We start from the raw sequence: 23,298 nt of genomic DNA, 5'->3' as shown, positions 1-23,298 counted from the left end.
AAATATTGTTTATTATGCCTTTTGAAGAGTTAATTTAAAAAATAAAAAAGGCCAAATGTATAATTTCTAAGGCCTACAGACTCTAAAAAAGCCGAATTCGAAGAATTTGACCAATCTGGCAACCTTGTGACAGAGTAAGCAACTCAAAAATTGCTTCCACAGATTAGAAAAAACGTAAATCGCGCAAACTTTGCTCTCCTTTTTTTTCCTTTGTTTATCACTTGTTTCTTCGTGTAGCAAAAACGAGAGCAAGGAGGGATGCGATACGTTGACGGCGCTATCACTTCCGTCCAGGCGCGGATTTATGGGGGGGCCCAGACCCCCCCGAAATTTTGTGAAGAATTGTTGAAATTGTATGTTTCCGCATCAAATCGTTTGATGTGCTTCTAATCAGCTGATATTAGTCCCACGACGAACTTAACTCCCGGGGGGGGGGAGGTTGAAAGGATAATTTTTTGTTATTGCACTATTATGGTTGAAATTATCCATCGATCAGACTCCGTTATTTTCTTTCATACAACTTCAAATACATTTTAATAGTATCATTTGTTAGAGCTGACTCAGCTGAAACCAACGCTGAACCAAATGACCTCTGTTGAAACAATCTGAAAGACTGAAACCTTGAATGACGCTGTTTTATAATTTTTAGTCTTCATTATAATTTCAATCAATTACAGTATAGCCTATGCCCAGAGATGGGCAAGAATGATCACCAGTATTGGTGATCTTGAAGATCAAGATCAAGATCACCAGGAATAGGTGATCTTGAAGATCAAGATCAAGATCACCAAACTATGTGATCTTGAAGATCAAGATCAAGATCGTGATCTTGAAGATCAAGATCACTTTCAAGATCACTTTTTTTTGTACTTGAAAAAAAAAATGAAGTTTTTGATCAATGATGTTGCAAAAAATAGTTACTATGAGCAACCTGGGTAAAGGTACATAGTTGGTATTGCTAACTTTTACTTTTAACTACTCGATCGCTGGCCTAAGAATTGTGATAAGTTAGTGACTGTTGCTATTAGGCCTATCAACTGTTGACGTAGTTTGCGTAGAATCGCAACGTCACACCCAAGGCCGAGGTTAATTACAGTAATTCTGAAAAAGTCGCAAAATTTGCCATTAATTTTATACTTTTTATTTATAGTAAATAAATAAAAATAAACTTTGAACTGCATCATTTTTTACCAAATTTTTGCCTGGTTCATGTGAGAGTTTTTATTCGTGTTACTATGTAGTTTTAACTTTTACTGTAATATGTCAATGTTTATTGCACCATTTACCCATCTGGCAACCTTGATACTGTTGTCTGCTATCAAAAAAGTTCAGAGGTTTGCGCTCAGACAAACCGTTCCATACTCAGACCCTAAACAAGTCTTGTTGATTTGCTGCAATAAACCACTTTACAAGACCAAAGTCGGCTAGAGTCCAGATTTTTTAAGACCGCCATTCTAGACTTTTGAAACATCTAAAATTGGGTCAAAGAAAGCAAATATTTCTTTAATATTCTTATACGTGAACATAAAGTACACGGAAGTTGACTTTTTTATTATGACCAACACAGAAAACTTTTTCAATTTTGAAATGGCAACACTGACCAGTTTAGATGGAGGCTTTAAATCGTCGTTTGTTGGACATATATCATATTAACAGTGGCTTTATGTTAGTAGTTGCTACTAACTACTTTTTACAGTATGAGTTCTAAAAAAATGCCTCTATCTACTAAGTAAACTTCAATTTTAAAGTGATCTTGATCTTATTATTCTTCAAGATCAAGATCACACAAAAAAAAGTGATCTTAGATCAAGATCAAGATCACCAAAAAAAAGTGATCTTGAAGATCAAGATCAAGATCACGCCCATCTCTGCCTATGCCTGCAAACATACAAATATCCAATTGGTCATGGACACTGCATACAGAGTTTTAAACCAGATTTCAAGTTTACTTTGCAAGCTTAGCAATTTTTATTCAAGTAAAATTTATTTTTTAAACATTCACAATTGATGAAAATGGCTGTTTTAATGTCTATTTCAGTAGTTCTTAACCGGGGGTCCGCAAAGCGATTTTAGGGGGTCCGTGAAACTTTCCGAGTTTGCAGCATGATTGATAAATTACGAAATTTAAAAATTGGTTGGTTGTGCTTTATTTATGTAATACCGTGATTTTTAAACTACTTCCCAACGAACTTGTGCGATGTCCTTTGAAAGTTTAAAAGTTTGCACAAAGGCTTGGTTTCTTCACTAAAAAAATATCATATAAATGAATTAATTTTTTTATAAGGCTATGTTCAACTTAATTCTTTTGAGACAGCAGTCTATTGATCAATGCTTAACTTAGAAATACAAACGTTAGTCAGCAGTCTATCACCACTGACACTTTTGCAATGACAAAGATAATAACGAATTAATATAATTAATATTGATTAGAAATGAAAAAAGGAAGAAATTGTTGGTAACGGTCGCAAAATTCTACTGACTTTTGATAAAAATTTATTGAAAAACTACAAATCAACATAAAGATTGCTGATTTTTGATGCTGTATGCCAGCATAAAGCTCAGAACATAACTTCATCAATGTCATCAGTCGTCATAAGTGCGTTGCGAGTTCAGCAAATTTTTCTAAGTGTGTCGCTTTGAAACTTATGAAACATTTGATTCTATCATTATAAAAGCGATATACCAAAATTTCAGATAATTTTTTTTAAGGGTCCGCGACCGCTTCGAAGGTACCAAAGGGTCCGCCGAAACAAAAAGGTTGAGAACCACTAGCCTCTATTTTTAGCATATCGTATATGTCGTAGTATCATTGTTCATATCTGTTTTATCTTTTTTTCTTTTTAATTGATTTTAAAATTTTCTGGCCCGCCCCCTCCCCTCCGCAAAAAACTCTTAGATCCGCACCTGCTTCCGTCAACTAAAATATAAACTGACGGTGCTAGCCTCAGCGTCAACAAAAGGTTGACGGCGTCAACGTACAACACTGGCCCCTGATACAACATGCTTGGTATACATGGTAGCTGAGTTGTGGTCGCATGGTAGCCGAGTTACGACCTCAAAAACATCACAAACAATGCTCTTACCTGGCTCCGACACTGGCGTGACAAGCTATGAATAAATGAAGCACAATTTTATTTTTTGCTGCTGGCGTAAATATGTACAGAACGACAAAGTAAAAATACGAATTTGACACCAACAAAAGGGAAAGATGGCAAAACCCAAAAGTTTAAAATACACATCGATAAAACAGTAGGAGAGATGTGTGACCAATGATACAAGGGGACCAATACAACACAGCTCATTTTTGATCCCTACTCAAAATTAACTTTTTTTTGGTAGTTATTGGAACGTGATTACATAAACCTTCTTAGCTTGTTGCAAACGCAGAAATGAAAGACAATAAAGTATGTTTTTGGGAGGCAAAAGTAAAATGTAGTACTTCTGGAAAACTTTCAATATTATGTTCAGGTGTTTATGATAGCAAATGCGAAGTTTTTCATGTACTAGGTAGGAAGGTATTCTACAAGATTGATAGGCTTTATGAGAGATAATAAGTCGAGTTTTGTGAAATCATCGTTAAATTCAAAGTTTTTGAGATGGGGAGCTTTGAGACACTGTCAATTAAGACCGTGTCTCAAAGATCCCTGTCTGAATTTTAAAGCATTTTTGGCAGAAAATGCCTATGTTAATGGAATCCAAAGGCTTAAAAAGGAATTTTTCAAATGAAGCTTTAAATAATGCTTTGCACGACATTGTTCAATGTAACTTATCTGTGAGAAAAGCTGCCAAAAAACATAAATTTGATCATACCACTCTTGGAAGATACTTGAATGATGGATAAAAAATGAGCCATTTTCTGAAATGTTATCACGCTTCATTAAATTTATGATTGTCTCCAAGACCAATCTAGGTATTTCTGGAAACATACAATGTGGGAATTCTGTAACTTCTGATGAGCATCACCAAACAGGAGAAACTGAGCCTTGTACCTCAGCTTCGTTACAAAAAAATGATTCCATTTTGTTATCTTCAATACGGCCATATCCAAAAGCTGTTGCAAAGGGAAGAAAGAGAAAATCACGAAAACGTAAATCAGCTGTGATTACTGACAATTCTCCAAAGAAGCGGCTGGAACAACATCTCAAAGAAAATCTATAGAATCTAGCACAAGCATTGTTGTGGAAGTTCATTCAGAAACTGACGCTGAGTATTTGCACCGATACCAATGATGTTTCATATATGAAGAAAATGCATTGCAAAACATAATTCCTGATTGTCTTTCTACTGGAACCTATGTAGTGACCAAAGTTCATGCAAATGCAGATGGTAAATTTAACATTTCATCGGCCGCCTTTCACTTCGTCCTGATCAAGATAATGACTATGAAATTGAGTTATTAAAATTGAATTGAGAAAACATCAGACAAATCGAAGGACTGTTTTGTGTTCCCAAAAAATGAAAATGTGGCTTCTGTGTCTCATTGTGGTATTGTGTGTCTTCTGCCAGATCCAACCTCTGTTGCCAGCCAAAACGACACGCTCGTCTGGTGTTTTGAAATTTGCAATGAACTTGTCACAATATCACATTGCCTGAGGAAAAACTTGTCTGTGACGACCCCTCCCCAGCTAACTGTTAAGCTACTGTTTAACTTTAAACAATTTTGTGTTGAATCAGCTTGTTTGTTCTTTCATCTGTCCATGTTCGTTCTAGAAACTGCTTGTTCTTTGCTTTTACACAAAATGCAATCTTTTTTCAGAAAAAGTACAGTTGTCGTGTAAGTAGTAAACCTGTCTCATTGGTGTGTTGCAAAGATCCCACCCAGGTGGGACCAATGATACAAAAAAGTGAACATTTAAAAAGTGAAATATTTTTTTAATCTGTAATCCAATTCGAAGCCCTATAGCTATTCGTAAATACAGTAAGATGTGCTTCCCTCAAACGCTTAACTAGCCCTGTACTGCGAAAATCACGCGTGACAATGGAAAAAATACTCATTTTGTTTCATTGGTCCCACATCTCCCCTATTAGCTAAACTACCACTATCTTAGAATTGTACAGCCACCAAACCTAGAAGAAAGATAGAAAAAATAAAATGTTTTTTTTGTGATAATAGTCCTACAATTACAATTAACACTTGCAAGTGCAAGGGCGATTTAAACTTAATTACTAGGGCCAGCAAAAGTCAAAATTTATTAAAAATTTTTAACTTCGGTAGAGCAATTTCCAAACTTGGACCTAAGCTGATTGGTAGCAACATAAATATTAGTGATCCCTTATATTTTGGCGATGTTGCTTAAAATGTTTCTCATAACGTGAGTTGTAAATTTGGAGTAAAGCCATCAGATTTTCCTTTCCTCAATATTTTAGGACTCCATAGTTAAGTTATGTTTCAATGATTTGACACTTCTTGAAAATAGCCAGCGTTTTCTTTCAGCTGAACTGCATAATAATCATATGTTTTATTTGACGGCCATTGCGATAAAGAAATTTTACTGCAATCAGTAGCGTTGGCAAGGAGGTAGGCTACTTGTGGGCCCAGGCCGGAATGAGCTTAGCGATTCGGAAAGTTTCTAAGAAGAATGGGGCCAAAAAATTAAGAAACCATCGCGTGCTCGTTGAATATAATGTTTTTTTCTTAGAAGTGTCATGATTTGGGGCCCGAAGATCGCATTGGTAGGCTACCGGGCGCAAGATATCTTCTCAACCTCTAAAATAAATATTAACTGGTCTTGACTGCAATAAATACTAACTAGTAACTGGATTGATTGATTGAATATTCATCTTCGGACTGAGAGAGCTTCTTGCAGAGCTTAATCCTGACAGTTTCGCATACCTACTTGTAGAGGCTTTGAATCACTGACGCAGGCCCGGTCACCGAGATTGACAGACTGGAGTTTCCGATTATAGAAGTTGTTGCCGGGGAATTATTCCATCCATTAGATGCCGTTGAATGGAGAGCAGTCCCTAACGTACGTTGCTCAAGCACACACCCCGAGAGTCGAACCAGCTTCGCTTGATCTTGAACCTTCTTCGTTCCAGAAGTCACGCGCTAACCAACTGAGCTATTGAGGCGGACAACAACACTAGGGTTAAGCAGTATATATTTTACAAATAGTTTGAACAGTTGGATGTTTTTCGGTTAAGCTAAGAAAGAGAACTCTCTCCCAATGCTAATACGGAGAGACTTTTATTATCAAAGCAATCTGGACGGACCTGGCAACTTGGTAAATAGGGGATTTTTATGAAATTTACCTTTCCCCTATGGCCAGAGTTGCCAGATGGCCTTTTTTTAGGCTAAATTCCAAAAATCTGGCCTTTTTAAATTGCAGTTGGCTTAAAAAATTGATGCAAATAAGGCCAGAAAATCTGGCCTTATTTGGCTTTTTTTATGGCTGCAAATTTTGACCGGATTAGAAGGTATTATTTTAAGTAAATTGCAAATAAAAGTATCACTTATCACTTAAAGCCTGAACTATATCCGTTTAAATTACTAACTAGAAACATAGAGAGTAAAGAATGTGTTAGCTGTGGACAGTGTTGGGCGCGATAACTCATTTTTCAGTTAAGCGATAACGATAATCGATAAACGAAAAATGCCTAAAGCAATAACGATAAACGATAAATCAAAAAAAAGTTAAGCGATAACGATAAACGATAAATTATCGCCGATAATGTCCGATAACGATAATTTTTTTTTTTTTTCTTGATTAGCGCTGCCCCATCCCATGCAGCACGAACTGTTTTCATCAACATGACGAAAAATCGAACATAATATACTGTAAAGGGACAAAACTTTTTGTAAGTTATGCATAAATAGAATCGCAATAGCGGCAGTGGGCATCGAATCTTCAACCTCTTGATCCAGAATCAAACCACTGAGGTAACCGCCGTGCTTATAACTATACCTTCAGATACCAGTTGGATGCTTTTATCAATTGAGTTACACTGCCGCTTACGTGCAGTAGGCAAAATAATTAAATCAAATGAAAATACCATAAAAAATTCCAAACTTTGTATTTTGTTTTCTGCTTAAAGGGCTGTTTACAGCAAAGTCAGCAATAATTGAAAAAATTCCCAAAAACGCAAAATGCTTGAAAATTTATCAGTAATCATAAGCGTTATTGGTAGTAAAAATGTGCATACTGTGAAATCCATCAAGCTTGTCAAATTAGTCGTGTTTGTTTAAGAACAATAACATAATTATCGTAATTTACTGATAATTTCAGATAATTTTTTTTTGTTTTCTTTATGAACACCATCATTAAAGCAATGGCAGAACGCTGAGTTGTTGAGATAAGAATTACAATGTAGGCACTGTATTAGTGGGAATAAAAATATTTGATTGAGGTAGGCTATGTCGCATAGGTAGGCTACAGTAAATAAGAAAGGTTATACTGTATTTAGCATAATTTTACCACGCAACTCGATCCGCCTATTGTCATGCAAAAACTATTACAAGATGCAAAAAAATGTGATGTCGGTCTGCACGTTAAATGCTTCAAGCAATATCATATTCCGCAATGACTTGTTTCAGTGATGTTGTGTTACTTTGCTAATTTTCATCTTCATATTTTTTGAACTTTCATTTCAATAAAATGCTCGATGACAATAATGACATGACAAGACATGAACAAGACATTTCCCATTTATCACTTTGAGCGATAAGTAAAATGTAATAACGCTTAAGCATTACGCACAAGAAACTTGTGCAATTTGATAACGGATTTGCCTAGCGTCTTATATATAGGACGGCTTTTTTCTCAAAAAATACAAACACAATTAGGAAAAAAATAATTGTGATATGTTTTTTAAGTCATAATTATGCAATATTTAAATTTTCCGAAAATTTTTTTAAGTACTTTCACTTTCGGCACAAATGGGTTAATTTTTTAAGTTAAATGGCACTTATGCATTCGGTTATTATTTTTGGATTAAAGTTATATCGCCAAGCTAGAAAAAAATCGATCTTACAGTCTGTAACCGATCTTGTGTTGTTATTGTGTGTGAATTTTGTCTTTTAATCTGAGTTTGTGACGTAACCGCACGTCTCAAGGCAAGTTCTTACAATTTTAGTTAATCTAATCATCTAAAGATTTAATGCGCTTAAAACAGTAAGTTTCATGTTTTGACTAGAGCGATTTTATTTTTTTACCACAATTACTAAAAACTAACACTTCCAACGAAAAAAGAAAACACAAGAATAAAATAGTTGATCGTGAGGTGGCGTGAAAGACCATGTTTCCGATGTAAAAGCGGCCTTGTATTGCGACACTTTCACAAACCACTTGCCAATTTCTTTCGCTTCGCTTCAAAGGAAGTTGTACCGCCTGTGCGCTTACATTTTAATTTTAAAATTCACTCGCGATTGCCCATTGCAGCAAACCAACAAGAAACTTGTTGCATGCATTTCATTGCATTGCAATTTGCAACTCTAAAAATTATTGTGTTGTCAAGGCCGTCGCTGCAGGGGGGCGTGCCCCCTCTCCTGATAACGACCTGTGCACACACACTTCAGGCACTGAAGAAGAACTGGTTTTAATTTTAGTTTCATTAACTAGGTGGCTAGTAAAAATATTACTTTTCATGATCTTTCCACTTGTGTGTTGATCCAAAATAAAATTTATCGGCGATTAATTATCGGCGATAATCAAATATTGCCTTTGGCGATAACGATAAACGATAACCGAAAAAATAATTGAGCGATAACGATAAGCGATAAAAATTTATCGCCAATAATTATCGCCGATGAATTATCGCCGATAATGCCCATCACTGGCTGTGGACAGGGTGGTTTTATTGAGTTGAACAGGGTTTCGGGACTATTGCCAAGTAGCCTAATTAGTGAAGTCTCTTAGCTTAGTCAGCAGTCAGTACATAGTACCAACAGCATAGTAGGCTAAGATGTAAGCAACTGATTCTGAAAACCATCTAAAAACTTCATAGACCTGCTGAATATAGACTAATAATAATAAAAAGAACCAATTTTATCAGAAACAGTTATATTTTAATCTTTTTTTTGAAAGGTTAAGGTATAGCCTATTCTCCAAGTATTAAAAATGAGTAAGTATACAGTAAGTAAGGCTTACTGATGATGAATTAAAGTGATAATGGTTTCTAGTTTTTCTGCTACTACAGTAATTGTTTATTAAACAGATTATGCAAACGAACCGGTCATAATGCTCTGACAGTGTTAAATTATTTTCTGTTATGCTTGATCGTTAAATGACATTTACAAAAAAATATTTTAATTAAGTTGTTAGCGTTTATTTAGCCTTAATAGAAGTAAATAAAAAATTTGGCCTTTTTTTGGCCTTATTTTATAATGAATTTGGCCTTACTATAGCTTGAGTATCTGGTAACCCTGCTGTTGGCTCGTTGTGAAGAACTACAAAGCTTTGGTAGAGAAAATTCAAAGAAAATGAAGGGGTGTACCAGCAAACATCTATAGGATTGGCCCATGATACTAGAGAAGGATCCACAGAGGATACAAACTGATATGAATGAATCAACAAGTGAATAAAAAAATAACAGTTAACCTCTCAAGTACATGTAGCTCCACACAAAGTTCACTTTGTGTGGAGCTACATGTACCGTACTTGAGAGGTTAACTGTTATTTTTTTATTCATTTTGGTAGAGAGTTCGCTTTGTTGAACTAACGTTTTCGACGCGTACTTGTGTCCTCATTAGGAAATACAAATTTGCCATCCATATAAAATGATTTCAACGTTAGAGTTTATTTTAATTACGGATATTTTTTGTGCTTATACATTATGTTAAACTCGTTTTAAAGTTACTTTGTTTTGTCTGTTTATGAAGAACTAATGAAGGCCTGTTTTTGAAATGTGCTTATTAATTGGGCGTTTGTTAGAAATGGAAAAATAATTTTATAGTGGAATTGCCTTAACTTGCTGTAACTTAGGTTAATTCTAAAATAACAGTGATAGCTGGTTGAAATATGAAGTTATGGTTATGAAATTACAGGGTTAGGATAGGATACAACTATCCCAAAATAACTTACAGCTTTCAGAGCAGACTACAATTACATTTGTTGTTTTTATTTTAATTGATTGAATGTTTATCACTGACGCTGGCCCGGTCACTGACATTGACAGAGTGAAGTTTCTGATTGTTGAAAAGTTGTTGCCGAGGAACTATTCTGTCCTTAACGTGTGTTGCTCAATCGCACACCCCGACAGTCGAACCAGCGCTGCTTGATCTTAAAGCTTCTTTGTTCCAGAAGTCACATGCTAACCAACTGAGCTATCGGGGCAATTTTTTCGTATGAGACAGCTTTTTTTAAATTTAGTGCAGGTGGTAAAAACCACATCAAGATCTTCATTTATTGTTTCTATACCAGACAGCTTCTGTTGGTATTCAATTGAGTTTGAAGCAGGTTGGTCAAGTCAGTTCTGTTTATTTGTTTTTGTTGACAAGAAAAAGAGTTGTAGGCTACAAACACAATATGAGCACAAGTAACAAACAGTTGGCTGGATGGCTGGTCACTAAGATCAGCTGGTACGGTAGGATCAGCAGAATGTGCTACTGCTGGGTATCTGAAATCATAGGTTAATTACTAGTACCGGTAATCCACATATTCTAGGCATCTTCCAACAAGTATGCTGCACCAATGTTGTCACTTCTGGACGATATGAAGTACCGTAGGCTACAAGTATTTCATTATTGTCGATTGGTTTTATGTCTTAGGTGAATTTATTGATCTTTTCTATCTGATAAAGCAAAAGTTAATAAAGTCTGTTCTATGTTTAACATAATTAGTAAAACAAAAAAATGAATTCACGAAGTTGGGTTTCTTCCCAAAGTATTAGACACCCACCTCATGTACTGACAGCAGAAACTTATATAAGAAATCTACCATATTCAATATGTAAAGCCATAGCTGATGAGTTGGATCCACCAGGAACAGCGACAAATTGGAAAGATTTTGCGATGGAAATACCAAAAAGCTCTGGAACTTTAGAGCCGAGATTTACAATGCGGGATATACAGTATGTTGCTTTGGTTATACAGGGTTTGCAAAAGTCCTTGGACAACTTAAAAATTGAATATTTCTTGTAAAAGTTAATGAAACAAGATAAAATTTTAACATGTATTAGACAAGACAGTTTGCAGCATATTTACAAAATTTCATTCAATATAACCTCCTGTCGCCTGAATAACAACTTCAAGTCTCTTAAGAAAACTCTTAGCAGCGTTACACAGGGTTTCCTGTAGTATTTTGAGCCATGCTTTTTCCAAGGAGCATTTTAGAGCAACCACTGACCCATGAGACGAAGCTAGGGACGGTATCTAGCAACCACTGTCCCTAGACGAAGCACAAGCATTTGCTTCTAAAATTTACCAAAACAAAAAATCAATGGGGTTCAGATGTGGTGATGAGCAGGGCCAAAGTTGCTTGCTCCAGAAACTTGGAAAATTGTCCTGACACCATTTCTGGGTTTTGTTTGAAGTGTGTGACGGTGCTCCATCTTGCTGGAATGTGAATGGGCTCTCCTTGAAGTGTTTCTTGACCTCTTGAAGTGCCGGAGCAAAATCAACTCAATGTGATAATTTGTGTTCACTTTTGCACCTTGAGGGACAAAAATGAGAGGAGATTTCTATGTCTTGGATATGGCGGGCCAAACTATGACGGATGAGAGCTTTTGACGTCTGAAAACCCTCTTCACAGAATCATGTATGTCTGCTGATGATTTTGTAAGAATTCGATCATTTTGTCGATTGAAAATTGCCTCAACTGTGAACAATTTCTTATCAGAAAAAATGATTTCATCTGTGTCCGTACCATCTTTCAGTTTGTTGAGGAGAATCTTTGCTCGAGTCAATCATTTTTCTTTTTGGAGATCCGTGAGGTGCTGGCAGGTTTGCATTTTGAGAGGCGACAACTTCAACTTAGTTTTAACAATTCTTCTCAGGTTTTTTTCACTCACATCCATGTCATGAGCCATTCTCCTCATGGATCTCTTTGGGTTGCGCCTAACACGAGCTTTGGAGTGCTAGCAGTTCGAGGTCGATCTGCAGCATTTCGAAGTTCCTCAAATCTCTTCACAGTGTGATAAACTGTTGATCTGGGATGGGAGCTTTAATCAGCTTTACAATCTAGGAGTTTGCATTTCCAGCGTGGTGGAGTTCAATAATCGCTTCATGTTTAGCCTTCATACTTTTAAGTTCAATTAAATTTTAGGAAGTGGCTGCATTCACGGCGCCATAAATACAGCCGTTCCATGCTTTTTGTTTAATCTTTACGTCGCTTTTACTGCGCATGCGCGCTGTTGCTGAAAAAAAAGTGCGTATATAACTTCTAAATTCAACTGTTTTTGCCAAGTGAATCAGAGGCGCGTGCGATCTTTGTCTGGCTCGTACTTGCAAGGATATGAGTTCGATTCCACCAAAAGGTGATTTTTTTTTTAACTCAATTCTAACCCAAAGTGACTCAATCGTTAGGCTATGCCTACTACCTGTCGCTTCTACCTTTTTCTAGACCTCTGCTATAGTGCTATGTTTGTCATATACCGTTTTTCGTTGTGATGGTCCGAACTAAATACGGCCATAAAAATGCGTAGCCTAACGATTGAGTCACATCGGGTTAGAATTTAGTTTTTAAAAAAATCACCACTGGTGGAATCGAACTCATGGTCTTTTGAGTGCGAGCCAGACAAAGATCGCACGCGCCACAGATTCACTTGGCAAAAACTGTTGAATTTAGAACTTATATATGCACGTTTTTTCATGTGTTTCGCTAAGAAAGAGAAGGTGAAAAAAGAAAAAAATACGCAACAAGCACGCAGACGCAGCAACAGCGCGCAAGCCGCGCATGCGCAGTAAAAGCGATGTAAAGATTAAAAAAAAGGCATGGAACGGCTGTATTTACGACGCCGTAAGTGTAGCCACTTCCTAAATTTTATCACCCAAGTAATGAAATCTGAAAGATAGGGTTTATTGCATTCCATATTGAACAATAGCAACGAGGTAAACAGATTAAAACCTAATTAATTTAATTTACAAAATATGTCCAAGGACTTTTGCCGCACGCTGTAAGTGTTTTAGAACTGCTTTCTACGCTTAGTCATGGATTAATATTTATCTGGTTTTATATTGCTTTTTCCGCTAGGTCTCAAGCTGTCAAACAACTTTAAATCTTGATGCAGACAACAGATGCAGAACCTAGATTTTAATTTAAAAGTCATCACTATAACACAAAAGAATTTCATTTGATGATGTTTAAATCAGAAATTTGTTTATTACAGAAGATTTGGAGCCGTTGCTGTTAACGGAGACAGTCCAACTATCGCTGTGATAGAATCATGGAGCACAAGTAATGTTACAGCTCAGGTGCATTTTCTTCTATTTTACAGAATTTGTTTTAAAACGGTAAAACATACAATCAAAACGTTAAATTTTACGCATGCCACCGCTATCGTCCCCTGAACATGTCGTCCCTCGATGTCATCCCATGTTGATGGCGTTTTCTTGAAAGCAGTGTTGCCAGATGTTCAATTTTTTGTCTATTTAAATGTAGGTAAAAATTAGGGTTGTTCGAAACGAACTTTTTCAAGTTGAAATGAAATTTTTGCCACCTTTTTCTTTTTTTTAGCAAATATCTGAAAAAAAACAACTAGCCTAATAATTAATTTTAATTTTTAAAATGTAATCGAATGAAATCAGACACTTTTAAAAATGTAGCAGGCCTCGAAACAATTTTTTCCGGCGGCCAAACATGTCCGATTAAAGCAAGCTGTTCGGCGGCCAAGCACATGGCGGCTATGGGAACTTCGACACGCATCAACAATGATTTATCGCATCAATAAAGTGTATTGTGATGTCACTTGCATCTTGCTTATCGTCAGACATCAGCTGCTTGGTGAATCAATAATGTTAACAATTCAAGCATAGACACTGTGTAACTGTATTGTGATTTATCCGGTGCTTTGACTGCTTTCTAATCCTTTGTGATTATAAGTGGCAAAGTATTTTATTCACAAGGTTGCTTGCGTAAAATTTTTTCGGAACTTCATGGCGGACAAATGCGGCCGAGGGAAGGGCGAGACCCGGCAAACAAAATGTCGGTTTTTGTAGGTTAATCAATGGCCGCCTTCATTTTTAGGTCTGGGTACTGGGTAGTCTACCAAATTGATTGTTTTTGTTTGTTCATTAACTATTAACTAATTCCACAAGTTGTACCAAACTGAAAGAATAATGTAATAAACACCACAATAAATATTGATAATGTAATCGCCTACTTTCGCAATTCTCCTTTTGTAGCCTACGTTTCAGGAAAAAAGCGTATTCCCAGCAAATATTAAGTCTTTTCGGCAACGTTATTCATAATCACTCGCCGGGGACGACATGGGCATTCACGCTCGACCTGAAATTCAACAGCCCGCCGCATATAAAGCTTTTTCTGGCGTAAAAGATTGCTCGTCCCGATGTATGAGGGGACGACATCGGGAGTACGACTTCGGCAGGGGTCGACATCGTCGCCACCCAAATTTTACTAGTCTTGAAAGTTCATCTGTGTACGTAAAGTTACATGTCATTTTGACTATAATTTATCACATTAATTGCTCATAAGATTACAAAAACCACACTTAAATGTCACTGACTAATGCAATGGATACGCAGGCCTCGAAATTCGTTTTTGTTGACGGCGGACAAACATGTCTGGTCTGAGCAGCTATCTCGGCGGACAAATACGTTTCACAGCGGACACACCAGTTTTAGCGTCGATCGTCATGCTTAATCACTTTATCTTGATAATTTTTTGCCATTTGAGAACTATAGCTACGGTTTAGGTTAGAAGGTTTTTTAAAATTTCAGCAAAGTGACTCTCAAAGGCTTTCATCAGACCAACGACGTGCGCTTAAAGAGTCAAAACGCCGTGTAGCTGCTTAATATGCAGCATAACTGATTAACTTTCACCGAACGAAGCCGTGTGGCATCTTGCGTCACAATGCTCTGGACACGAGTCGGAAAACTTCTACACTAACGCTACTATTTTCTGCTGTGCAAAATTTCACTAGGCTTTTTTCTTTAGATTTATTTTTGCGTGTCATGTGATTGTGAGCGAAAGTAATTTTTTCCAGGGCATTTTCTTTCTTATTGTAACAGGCTACCAAAACTTAACAAATTTTGCTGTAATGGCCTACTCGTATTATCTAATTTTGTAACCACCCTTGCTTCATCAATACAGTACTGTATTACTCGGAGATCAAAGCCAGACATTGTGACGTAACTAAGTTGCGCCTGATTAGTATAGAAGCACCGTACGGTACTCCTATACATACATTCTTCGGAATGGCCCAGTTCGGTGAGTCCGATCCCTTAACGGGGGATTTTTTCAATTTTTTTTTAAATTATCGGGTATCGTAGCCTAATTATCATTGCCGTTTTAGGGTTTGGGGTTAGGTTTAGAGGTTAGGAACTCACCGAATCGGACTCACCGAATAGTAGCAGACCCTACATTCTTAGCGAAGAAATCACCTTTGTTACGCCGATTCAATGTCATCAATCGTTGACGTAACGTAAAAATCGAAAGTTTTCCTGCTTAAATGGAAGCTAAGGGATACAGTGTTTACATTTTCTAGATGCGCGCTAGAATGCGCGAGAAATTATATTTTCACAACAATTGATCGTGCTATGTAATGACGATTTGTATTGCTAGTTTCTGTGTTATTTTTCGGCGGACAAATATGACCGATCTAGATGGTACTTCCCGCGGACATTACATGCTGTGATGGCGGACATGTCCGCCGTGAATTTCGAGGCCTGGATACGACACACTCATAGTCTCACACTGCTTTTAATGTGTTTGTTTTTGTGTCTGTGTTGTAATTTATAAAGTATGATATTGTTACAATGAGTTGTTCAAAAAAGGTACGAAAGAATCCTTGGTTTTGGCATGTATCAACAAATGTTAGTGATGTTTCTTCTGTTAATCGGGTCTTTTACTCCTCAGTGAGCGCCATATAATACTAATTGGACTTAAAAACATGAAACATAAGCTGATACTGTTGTACATTTTTTCAGAACCTGATGGATGTTCTTATGTCTCTCGGCCTGCGTAGATTGATTAGTCTGATACAGTCCAAAATTACATTAACACAACCACCATCTTATGACGAATCAGTAGCTAATCAATCAATCCCTGATACCTCCCACCGGCCTGTGCAAAATTCTGCAGAAGCACCAAACATACCACCACGTCCAAAACCAGTTTATCAGCGACAGCCTACCGAACACGAGTCACTGCCCAGTGCAGCTGCATATGGAAATCATGTCAACGATGCGAGTATTGCAACATCAGCTATTTCTCTGGAGGGCTTCAGTCTTGATGGAAGTGGTAAGATTCATATTGTTTATGGTAGTTGAATGTAGTGCTTAGGATCATACCACTTTATGTGTTCAGAGTCATGCCGGCTTGTTGGTTAGAGTGTCTGCCTCTGAATCAGTAAGCATGGGTTTTATCCCAGACCACAAAATCCATCATTTTTACATTGATACAACATCTGCAGACATTGAATCAATGTAAAAATATCGAATTTTGCTCTCTCAGTGAAAATTTTTTAGAAGTGGTACTAAATGTTATTTTTGTTGGCACTCAGCAAAAGAATGGAATCAGTGTAGGTAGACAGTGTAACAATGTGTTTGGCTGCTCCTCTAGGCTCTACGGGTCTGCTACTATTCGGTGAGTCCGATTCGGTGAGTTCCTAACCCCTAACCCTAAAACGGCAATGATAATTAGGCTACGGTACCCAATAATTTAAAAAAAAATTAAAAAATCCCCCGTTAAGGGATCGGACTCACCGAATCGGACTCACCGAACCGGACTCACCGAATCGGACTCACCGAAACGGGCCATTCCGAGGCGCTACATGGCTGCTACATGTCTGATTTGTAAAGCTCTGAAAGCAATGCATATCTGTGATGGATACAGATTGACATGCCAATATTTATTATTATTTTTATTTGTTTGCAGCATTAGTTCGCATGACTAAACAAATTTTAATTTTTTGTTTGATAGTTGATCTCATGATAGTTTTAGTTAGTACATTTGTTTCATTTACAGTTTCTTCATATCCTTATTCAAGCTTACTGAACATAACGTCAGATTTCAATGACTCCCTGAAACTCGGTGAAGGTGCATTTGGCTCTGTTTTCAAAGGCCATCTGTCCAATGCCGCAGATATAACTGTAAGTGATTGCTTTTGGCATTTTGTCATAAGTTAAATTTTGATGGCCATTGGCCAGGTTTAAGTTTAATATGCAGCCCCTGATTTTTGTCAATTGCTGCAAGTATCACTAACAAAATAATTTTTCAGGGGAAAAATGTCAAGGAAAGTCGAAAGATTGCTATTAAGCGACTCAAGTTGGACACGCCTGACTTTGCCAGCTCTATTGCGGAACAATTCAAGAAAGAAGTCCATGTCATATCTGTGTAAGTAAAAACGTGAAAAAATTCAATTAACTAATTCACTCCTTTGTAGTTGAGGCGAAGCAGTGATTTTTTTTTGATTTTGGCTCTATTCTTTTCTAAGTTCAAGGATTCCCATCCGTGAATAAATTTATATTTAAAATGTCTGGAAACACTATCTAAAAGTTGATCTGCCGAACGTTTCTCAGTCTATGTGTACTTTAAAAGCTACAAAGAGAGTAGTTTCTTACGCTCACCTTAGGGTTTCTTACACTGTTTTCAATTTCATAAGCAATACAATCCGTCTTCTAAATTTTCCACTTTTGCTGGTGGTTGAGTCGGCTGCAGTGCATACTAGCCGAGTGGTGAGAGCCCTGCACGGCAATCGAAAGGGTGCCGGTTCGACACCGCTCAAGAGCATGCGGTTGTGTCTTTAGCAAGACACTTAAAGGCATGCCTGAAGGTGGATACAAAGATTGTCTTCCCGTCCCCTTAATCTAAGTCTTCAACCACCATGGGTAAGCCTGGATACGACAAACAAACAAAACGCTGGTGGTTGGAAGAACCTTCACCCATGGTGTAATGAATTGAATAGACGTAGTTGCTGAAGGAAAGGCGGCCAATTGAAAGGAACAGTACTGTATAATGAGAACCTTATCTTTTCATCCTCCAATGCTTAAAAATAAGTATGTGACTAACATTACCATCTAAGGCACGCAAACCTTCTGTTTTCACTTAAAGTTGATCTTCTCTGTAAAATGCTATTATAAAACCCTTGATTCGATTTTGCTGATACACATTTTCATACGCAGGTTGCAGCATGAAAACATTCTACCCCTCATGGGTTATTCATGTGATGGCCCAGAACTCTGCTTAGTGTACGACTACATGTTCAATGGGTCGTTAAGCTCCAGCCTCGAGTTATGCAGGTTCGTTGGTTGTGCTGACTTTGCCTTGTCACTGGTAGCCCCAAGTCAAGAATGTTATCTGCTATACCAGTGTTTCTTAACCTTTTTAGCGCTCGTACCCTTTGAGTTTTCATGAAATTTTCTCGTACCCCCAGTCAGTGTCGGTCTTAGGGTATTTCGAGCCCTGTGCGGAATATGCTTTGCGGGCCCCAATGACAATGATCCAATTCAATAGCGTAGCTACGTATTTTGAAAGGGGAGGGTTTTTTTGACGGCCGGCGGGCGAAGCCTGACGGCTTGTTTACCGAAAGCGACACCCAACGGAGGGGGTCTGGGGGACCTCCCCTAGAAAATTTTGAAAAATTACTTTGAATTTGGTGCATTCTGAGAGCATGTTCAACAAAAATACTGGTGCTTGGATACCGGTACCTGCTTGTGAATCGAATTACAAAAATTACTGCATTTTCTGATAGGGACAGTACATTACAGTATGATCTACAATCCCTAGTTTTCTGCGTAAATTGCGGGCCCTGTGCGATCGCACGGTTTGCACACCCCGAAGACCGGCTCTGCCCCTGTCTACAATGGAGAACGGAAGCAAATAAAATTGTAATAATAGGATTTAAACTTCGTGTATTTATAACTTACGTGTTGAATGTATGCATTAAAAACAGTCTTGTAAGTTCAACAATATTCATCATTCAATCTACGAATCGCTATTTTGTTGATCAATGTCAATGATCATGTTGAAACGAGGTTCTTTCTTTGAGATGGACACACGCATATCATCTCATGTATCCAAACGATTCCTAGGCTTAGTTTACAAGAGTTGAGAACCCAGTTTCACATAGGTAGATTGTCGCAAAAGCCACAAGGATTTCTAAAGCTTTTTTTCTAACTGGGAAAATGTGTTGAGTTGTGCACACCAGAAGGTATCCAACTGCATTGAATCAAACTCCATTTTGCTTTTACTACTAGCTTTCATTTCAATAAGATAGTCTTTCATTTGGTCATTTCGCATTCTTTACACATATGCCTAAATAGCCTATAATTTCACACTGCATGTCGTACCCCCTGCTTTGGTGCTTCGTACCCCCAAGGGGTACACGTACCCCTGGTTAAGAATCCCTGTGCTATACCACTCTCAACAAGTCATTACATTTTAAAGATTGGTCGTTTGTAGTAAACGTTGCGCATTGAGAGTGTGCGCATGTGGTATTGACCTTATCTGTGACTAATTTAGGTTTTTAATGCTATCCATCAAAGATAGGATAGGTCTCTCACCACCTTGTGGTACTGCACAAGACTTTAGCCTACTTACATAAGATTTTTTGATGATGTTAGATTTCATGAAGAGTGTGTCCTTTTCAGAAAGTCCGAGATGATGTTGAACGTTGGACAGCGGTTGGAGATAGCCCGAGGAAGCTCATCTGGGATCGCCTATCTTCACGATAAGCATCTCATTCATCGTGATATAAAAAGGTTTGTTTCTTAATTATTGATAGGTAATGTCACAGTTTATTCGCCAATGCACAACCAAGTAACATTTATATTCTTAGTTCCAATATACTTTTGGATTCCCAAATGAAGCCTCGCATCAGCGATTTTGGCCTGATACGGTCCACAAAGAGCGAAGTGACGACCAAGCAAGCCTCGCGTACCGCTAATCCCATAGGTACCCCAGTTTACATGGCTCCAGAGGCCTACGTTGGCGCCGTATCCTACGCAATGGATGCCTACAGCTTTGGAGTGGTGAGCTGTTGTATTTTCTATTACTAATTTTTTTAAATTACGTTTATTGCATTTTCTTTTGTTTCGTCATTGTGATGCACCCGTTACTCAAGTCTAAGATTTAAGAAAGATTTAAATTAATAGTCGATGAGAAATTCCCACTTTTTGCTTAACTGTGATGCAAGTAGCCGAGAGTAGCCGCTTTTGAGTCCTAGACTTTGTTCAATACCCTGTTGGGTCATAGCAAACTCAGCTTATAATCATGCCACTGAACGTGTTTTTCATCTCAGGTGCTACTGGAGCTTTTAACTGGCTTAGCTGTTGTCGACGAATCTCGCGACCCCAGCCACTTAACTTTGTACATTGAAGAAAAGTACGACGACGAGCCAGTTGAAAGTTTTTACGACAAAAAAGCCGGTGTATGGGCTTCTGGGATTGCAGAGGCTCTTCATGATCTATCAACTGGTTGCCTGGAGTACCGCAGAGTGAAGCGACCCCCAATGAAAAAGGTTGGTATTTTACTCCTGATTGGTCGTGTAAAGTAACTATACAGAAAATTATTTTTATCCGAATCAATCACTTCACTGGCATATGGACTTCAATATGTTTTATATTGTTTTGCAGGTGTTTTCTGCTTTGGTAACTTTATGCGCTAAAGAAAGCAATGCTCGGTGACGTAACAGTTCGCTTTCATTGCCATTCGATGTTTGCCGAAAGAGAAGCGAAAAACTACCAATCTTGCAGTGTTGCCATATTTAAAAAATATATCTTGGGTCGTGTTTTCACAGGATATTATACACATCTGCATTCAGAAAATAAGTCTTTCGTAACACAAGAAAGCAACCATAGTTTTAAGATCAATGATCGACTTGGAATTAACTCGGCCATTTAGTTTACTACTGTCAACCGGGGCTACTTTGATACCCGGGGTAACTTTGATCACTTGGGGCTACTTTGATCATTGCTCAAAATCGCCTGAAATTTTTTTTGTACATGGATAGACTCTTCATGGATATATAAATCATATTTTTGTACTGGTGGATCCCATGAGGGTTCTGCAAGAGAGGTCAGAACAGGTACAAAATATTCAACTATAATATGCAATACATGTATATTGTATATACTAAAGTATAATAGACTTTATGGTGATCCTGACGGATTACGGGCTTTGATTATTATGTAGTAATTAATTATTGTTTAAAAATTCCAATTTTTTGTATTTCTGAAGGGCTACATGGTTATTTAACCCCACGGGCTACCTGGTTATTTTACTAGATTTGGGCCTATGATCAAAGTAGCCCCAACCCGGGGCTACTTTGATCAAATTTTGATTTAAAAGAAAAACACAGGTAACATACATCCATAGCCAGGATACATAATGTTATGATAAAACACTAACCCATCAAATTCTCTTTGGTTATGGCCCTGATATGATCCGAAAACGCTGAAAATTGATCAAAGTAGCCCCGGAAGCATATACAGTATATACGTAATTGAATGCATACCTACCGTTGATAACATGTGGCAGCAAGGAAAGAATTTTTCTTAATGCGGTTTTCATTGTAATAGTTTTTTTTGAAGTTTGTGCTTTTAAATTTAACTTGCATCTTTTCTCAACAAATCCATCGACGTGGAAGTCACTTGTTTACACAATGATGTAGGTTGGGAGAATAGACTGAAATGTTAGGTCACTATACCAAAGCGATTTCAATAACTATTGGACAAGCTTAAACAAAAATTCCTACAAAGGTCTCTTATAAAAAGGGCATGTGCTTGTTCAATGTTCATGTTGTGTGTAATTCCAATTATGTGCTTGGAGATTGATTGCCGTGATAGTTCAGTAAAATATTCCACGTGGAAGCAAGTAGTTCTTAAAGGGTAAAAATCGTGATGTTTTTTGAATTTTTTTTACTAGTACTTTGCGTTGATTGCAGTTGTTCTGAGCGATTGTTGTTTGTAACCTTGTTATTAAGCTATTTTCTTGCACTAGTTCATGCTGTCTTTGTATTTCTGTCAACGACCACCACAGTTGGAAAACCTGGGCGCACGTTAAAATGTTAACTCATTGGTGCCCAATATTATTTGAATTAAACGCCAAGGGCTATGTTTCAAGACTTATATTACGTAACTAAATATGATTTTTATTAATTAAAAGCAAACCAATGCGAAGTGTCACAAGGTCGAACAGCTATTTGATAAAAAAGAAGCTGTGATATATCAGCTTAAGAAGGTCAAAGAACGAACAACTTATAAAAGTATATCACAATCATAAGCAATAAATGCTGCTACTGGGCACCAATGGAATGTGAACGTTTCTCTCTATCAACGCTTGCATTGTATGGTTACTGCTCTATCAACGGTTGCATTGTATGGTTACTGCTCTATCAACGGTTGCATTGTATGGTTACTGCTCTATCAACGGTTGCATTGTATGGCTACTGCTCTATCAACGGTTGCATTGTATGGTTACTGCTCTATCAACGGTTGCATTGTATGGTTACTGCTCTATCAACGGTTGCATTGTATGGTTACTGCTCTATCAACGGTTGCATTGTATGGCTACTGCTCTATCAACGGTTGCATTGTATGGTTACTGCTCTATCAACGGTTGCATTGTATGGTTACTGCTCTATCAACGGTTGCATTGTATGGCTACTGCTCTATCAACGGTTGCATTGTATGGTTACTGCTCTATCAACGGTTGCATTGTATGGTTACTGCTCTATCAACGGTTGCATTGTATGGTTACTGCTCTATCAACGGTTGCATTGTATGGTTACTGCTCTTTTCAGACATTTTTCACCACAGTTTCGAAAGTTATAATAAAATCTTCTGCTGTTGTGTCTGATTAAGATATTTTCGCCTTATATTGTAACGCCGGTTATCATAAGTTTTATGCAAAAATATACCAACTGATCTTGACGTGTTATGTGTAAAAAATTCGTAGGATAAAGGTTTTGCTTTTGTCGTGTTGTTATAACGCTATGATTCAAATAATAAAATTGGTATAGCTGTGTTTTGTTTAATTCGTACAATCTTTTCTGCAGTTATTGTTTTTGCCTATCTAGTTTTTGTATATTTTCACTGCGACATTGCTCTTTGCCAATCAATTTTATACTTTAGTTGGCCGATCGACTTTGAATGCAATGATTCCTGCGTGAAATGTTTTGTTCAGATGCTCGCTATTGTCTTGTATTTTCAATACGAAAGAACTTTTTCGATCATTCCATGGC

General features: G+C 37.4%; 1 protein-coding gene across 2 annotated transcripts; it reads left to right on the top strand.

The window, feature by feature from the left end:
- The first annotated feature begins 10,741 nt into the window (after positions 1 to 10,741).
- On the top strand, positions 10,742 to 23,236 carry LOC145778095 (interleukin-1 receptor-associated kinase 4-like). Of its 2 annotated transcripts, XM_082589508.1 has the most exons (11): positions 10,742 to 11,007; positions 13,264 to 13,348; positions 16,043 to 16,268; positions 16,320 to 16,355; positions 17,082 to 17,206; positions 17,335 to 17,450; positions 18,239 to 18,355; positions 19,706 to 19,816; positions 19,894 to 20,086; positions 20,356 to 20,574; positions 20,690 to 23,236. In XM_082589508.1, the coding sequence occupies exons 1-11, from the start codon at positions 10,790 to 10,792 to the stop codon at positions 20,738 to 20,740; spliced, it is 1,497 nt and encodes a 498-aa protein (XP_082445634.1). In that variant the 5' UTR covers positions 10,742 to 10,789; the 3' UTR covers positions 20,741 to 23,236. The 2 variants fall into 2 exon arrangements, with proteins under 2 accessions (XP_082445634.1, XP_082445633.1); XM_082589507.1 differs by having other exon boundaries at positions 16,043 to 16,355.
- Positions 23,237 to 23,298: the final 62 nt, after the last annotated feature.

The sequence above is a fragment of the Aplidium turbinatum genome, chromosome 10 (genome assembly GCF_918807975.1).
Source record: "Aplidium turbinatum chromosome 10, kaAplTurb1.1, whole genome shotgun sequence".
Classification (NCBI taxonomy): Eukaryota; Metazoa; Chordata; class Ascidiacea; order Aplousobranchia; family Polyclinidae; genus Aplidium; species Aplidium turbinatum.
The sequence above is the reverse complement of the archived record's forward strand: the minus strand, read 5'-3'. Positions and strand labels throughout refer to the sequence as shown.

What these genes read in the sequence shown, in the direction of transcription:
- LOC145778095 (XM_082589507.1), top strand. Translation starts at nt 10,790, where the DNA reads ATGAATTCACGAAGTTGGGTTTCTTCCCAAAGTATTAGACACCCACCT. An exon ending in CAAGTAATGTTACAGCTCAG is followed by an intron (nt 13,349 to 16,042) that starts GTGCATTTTCTT and finishes ACATTTTTTCAG; the next exon opens with AACCTGATGGATGTTCTTAT. An exon ending in AGCGACCCCCAATGAAAAAG is followed by an intron (nt 20,575 to 20,689) that starts GTTGGTATTTTA and finishes ATTGTTTTGCAG; the next exon opens with GTGTTTTCTGCTTTGGTAAC.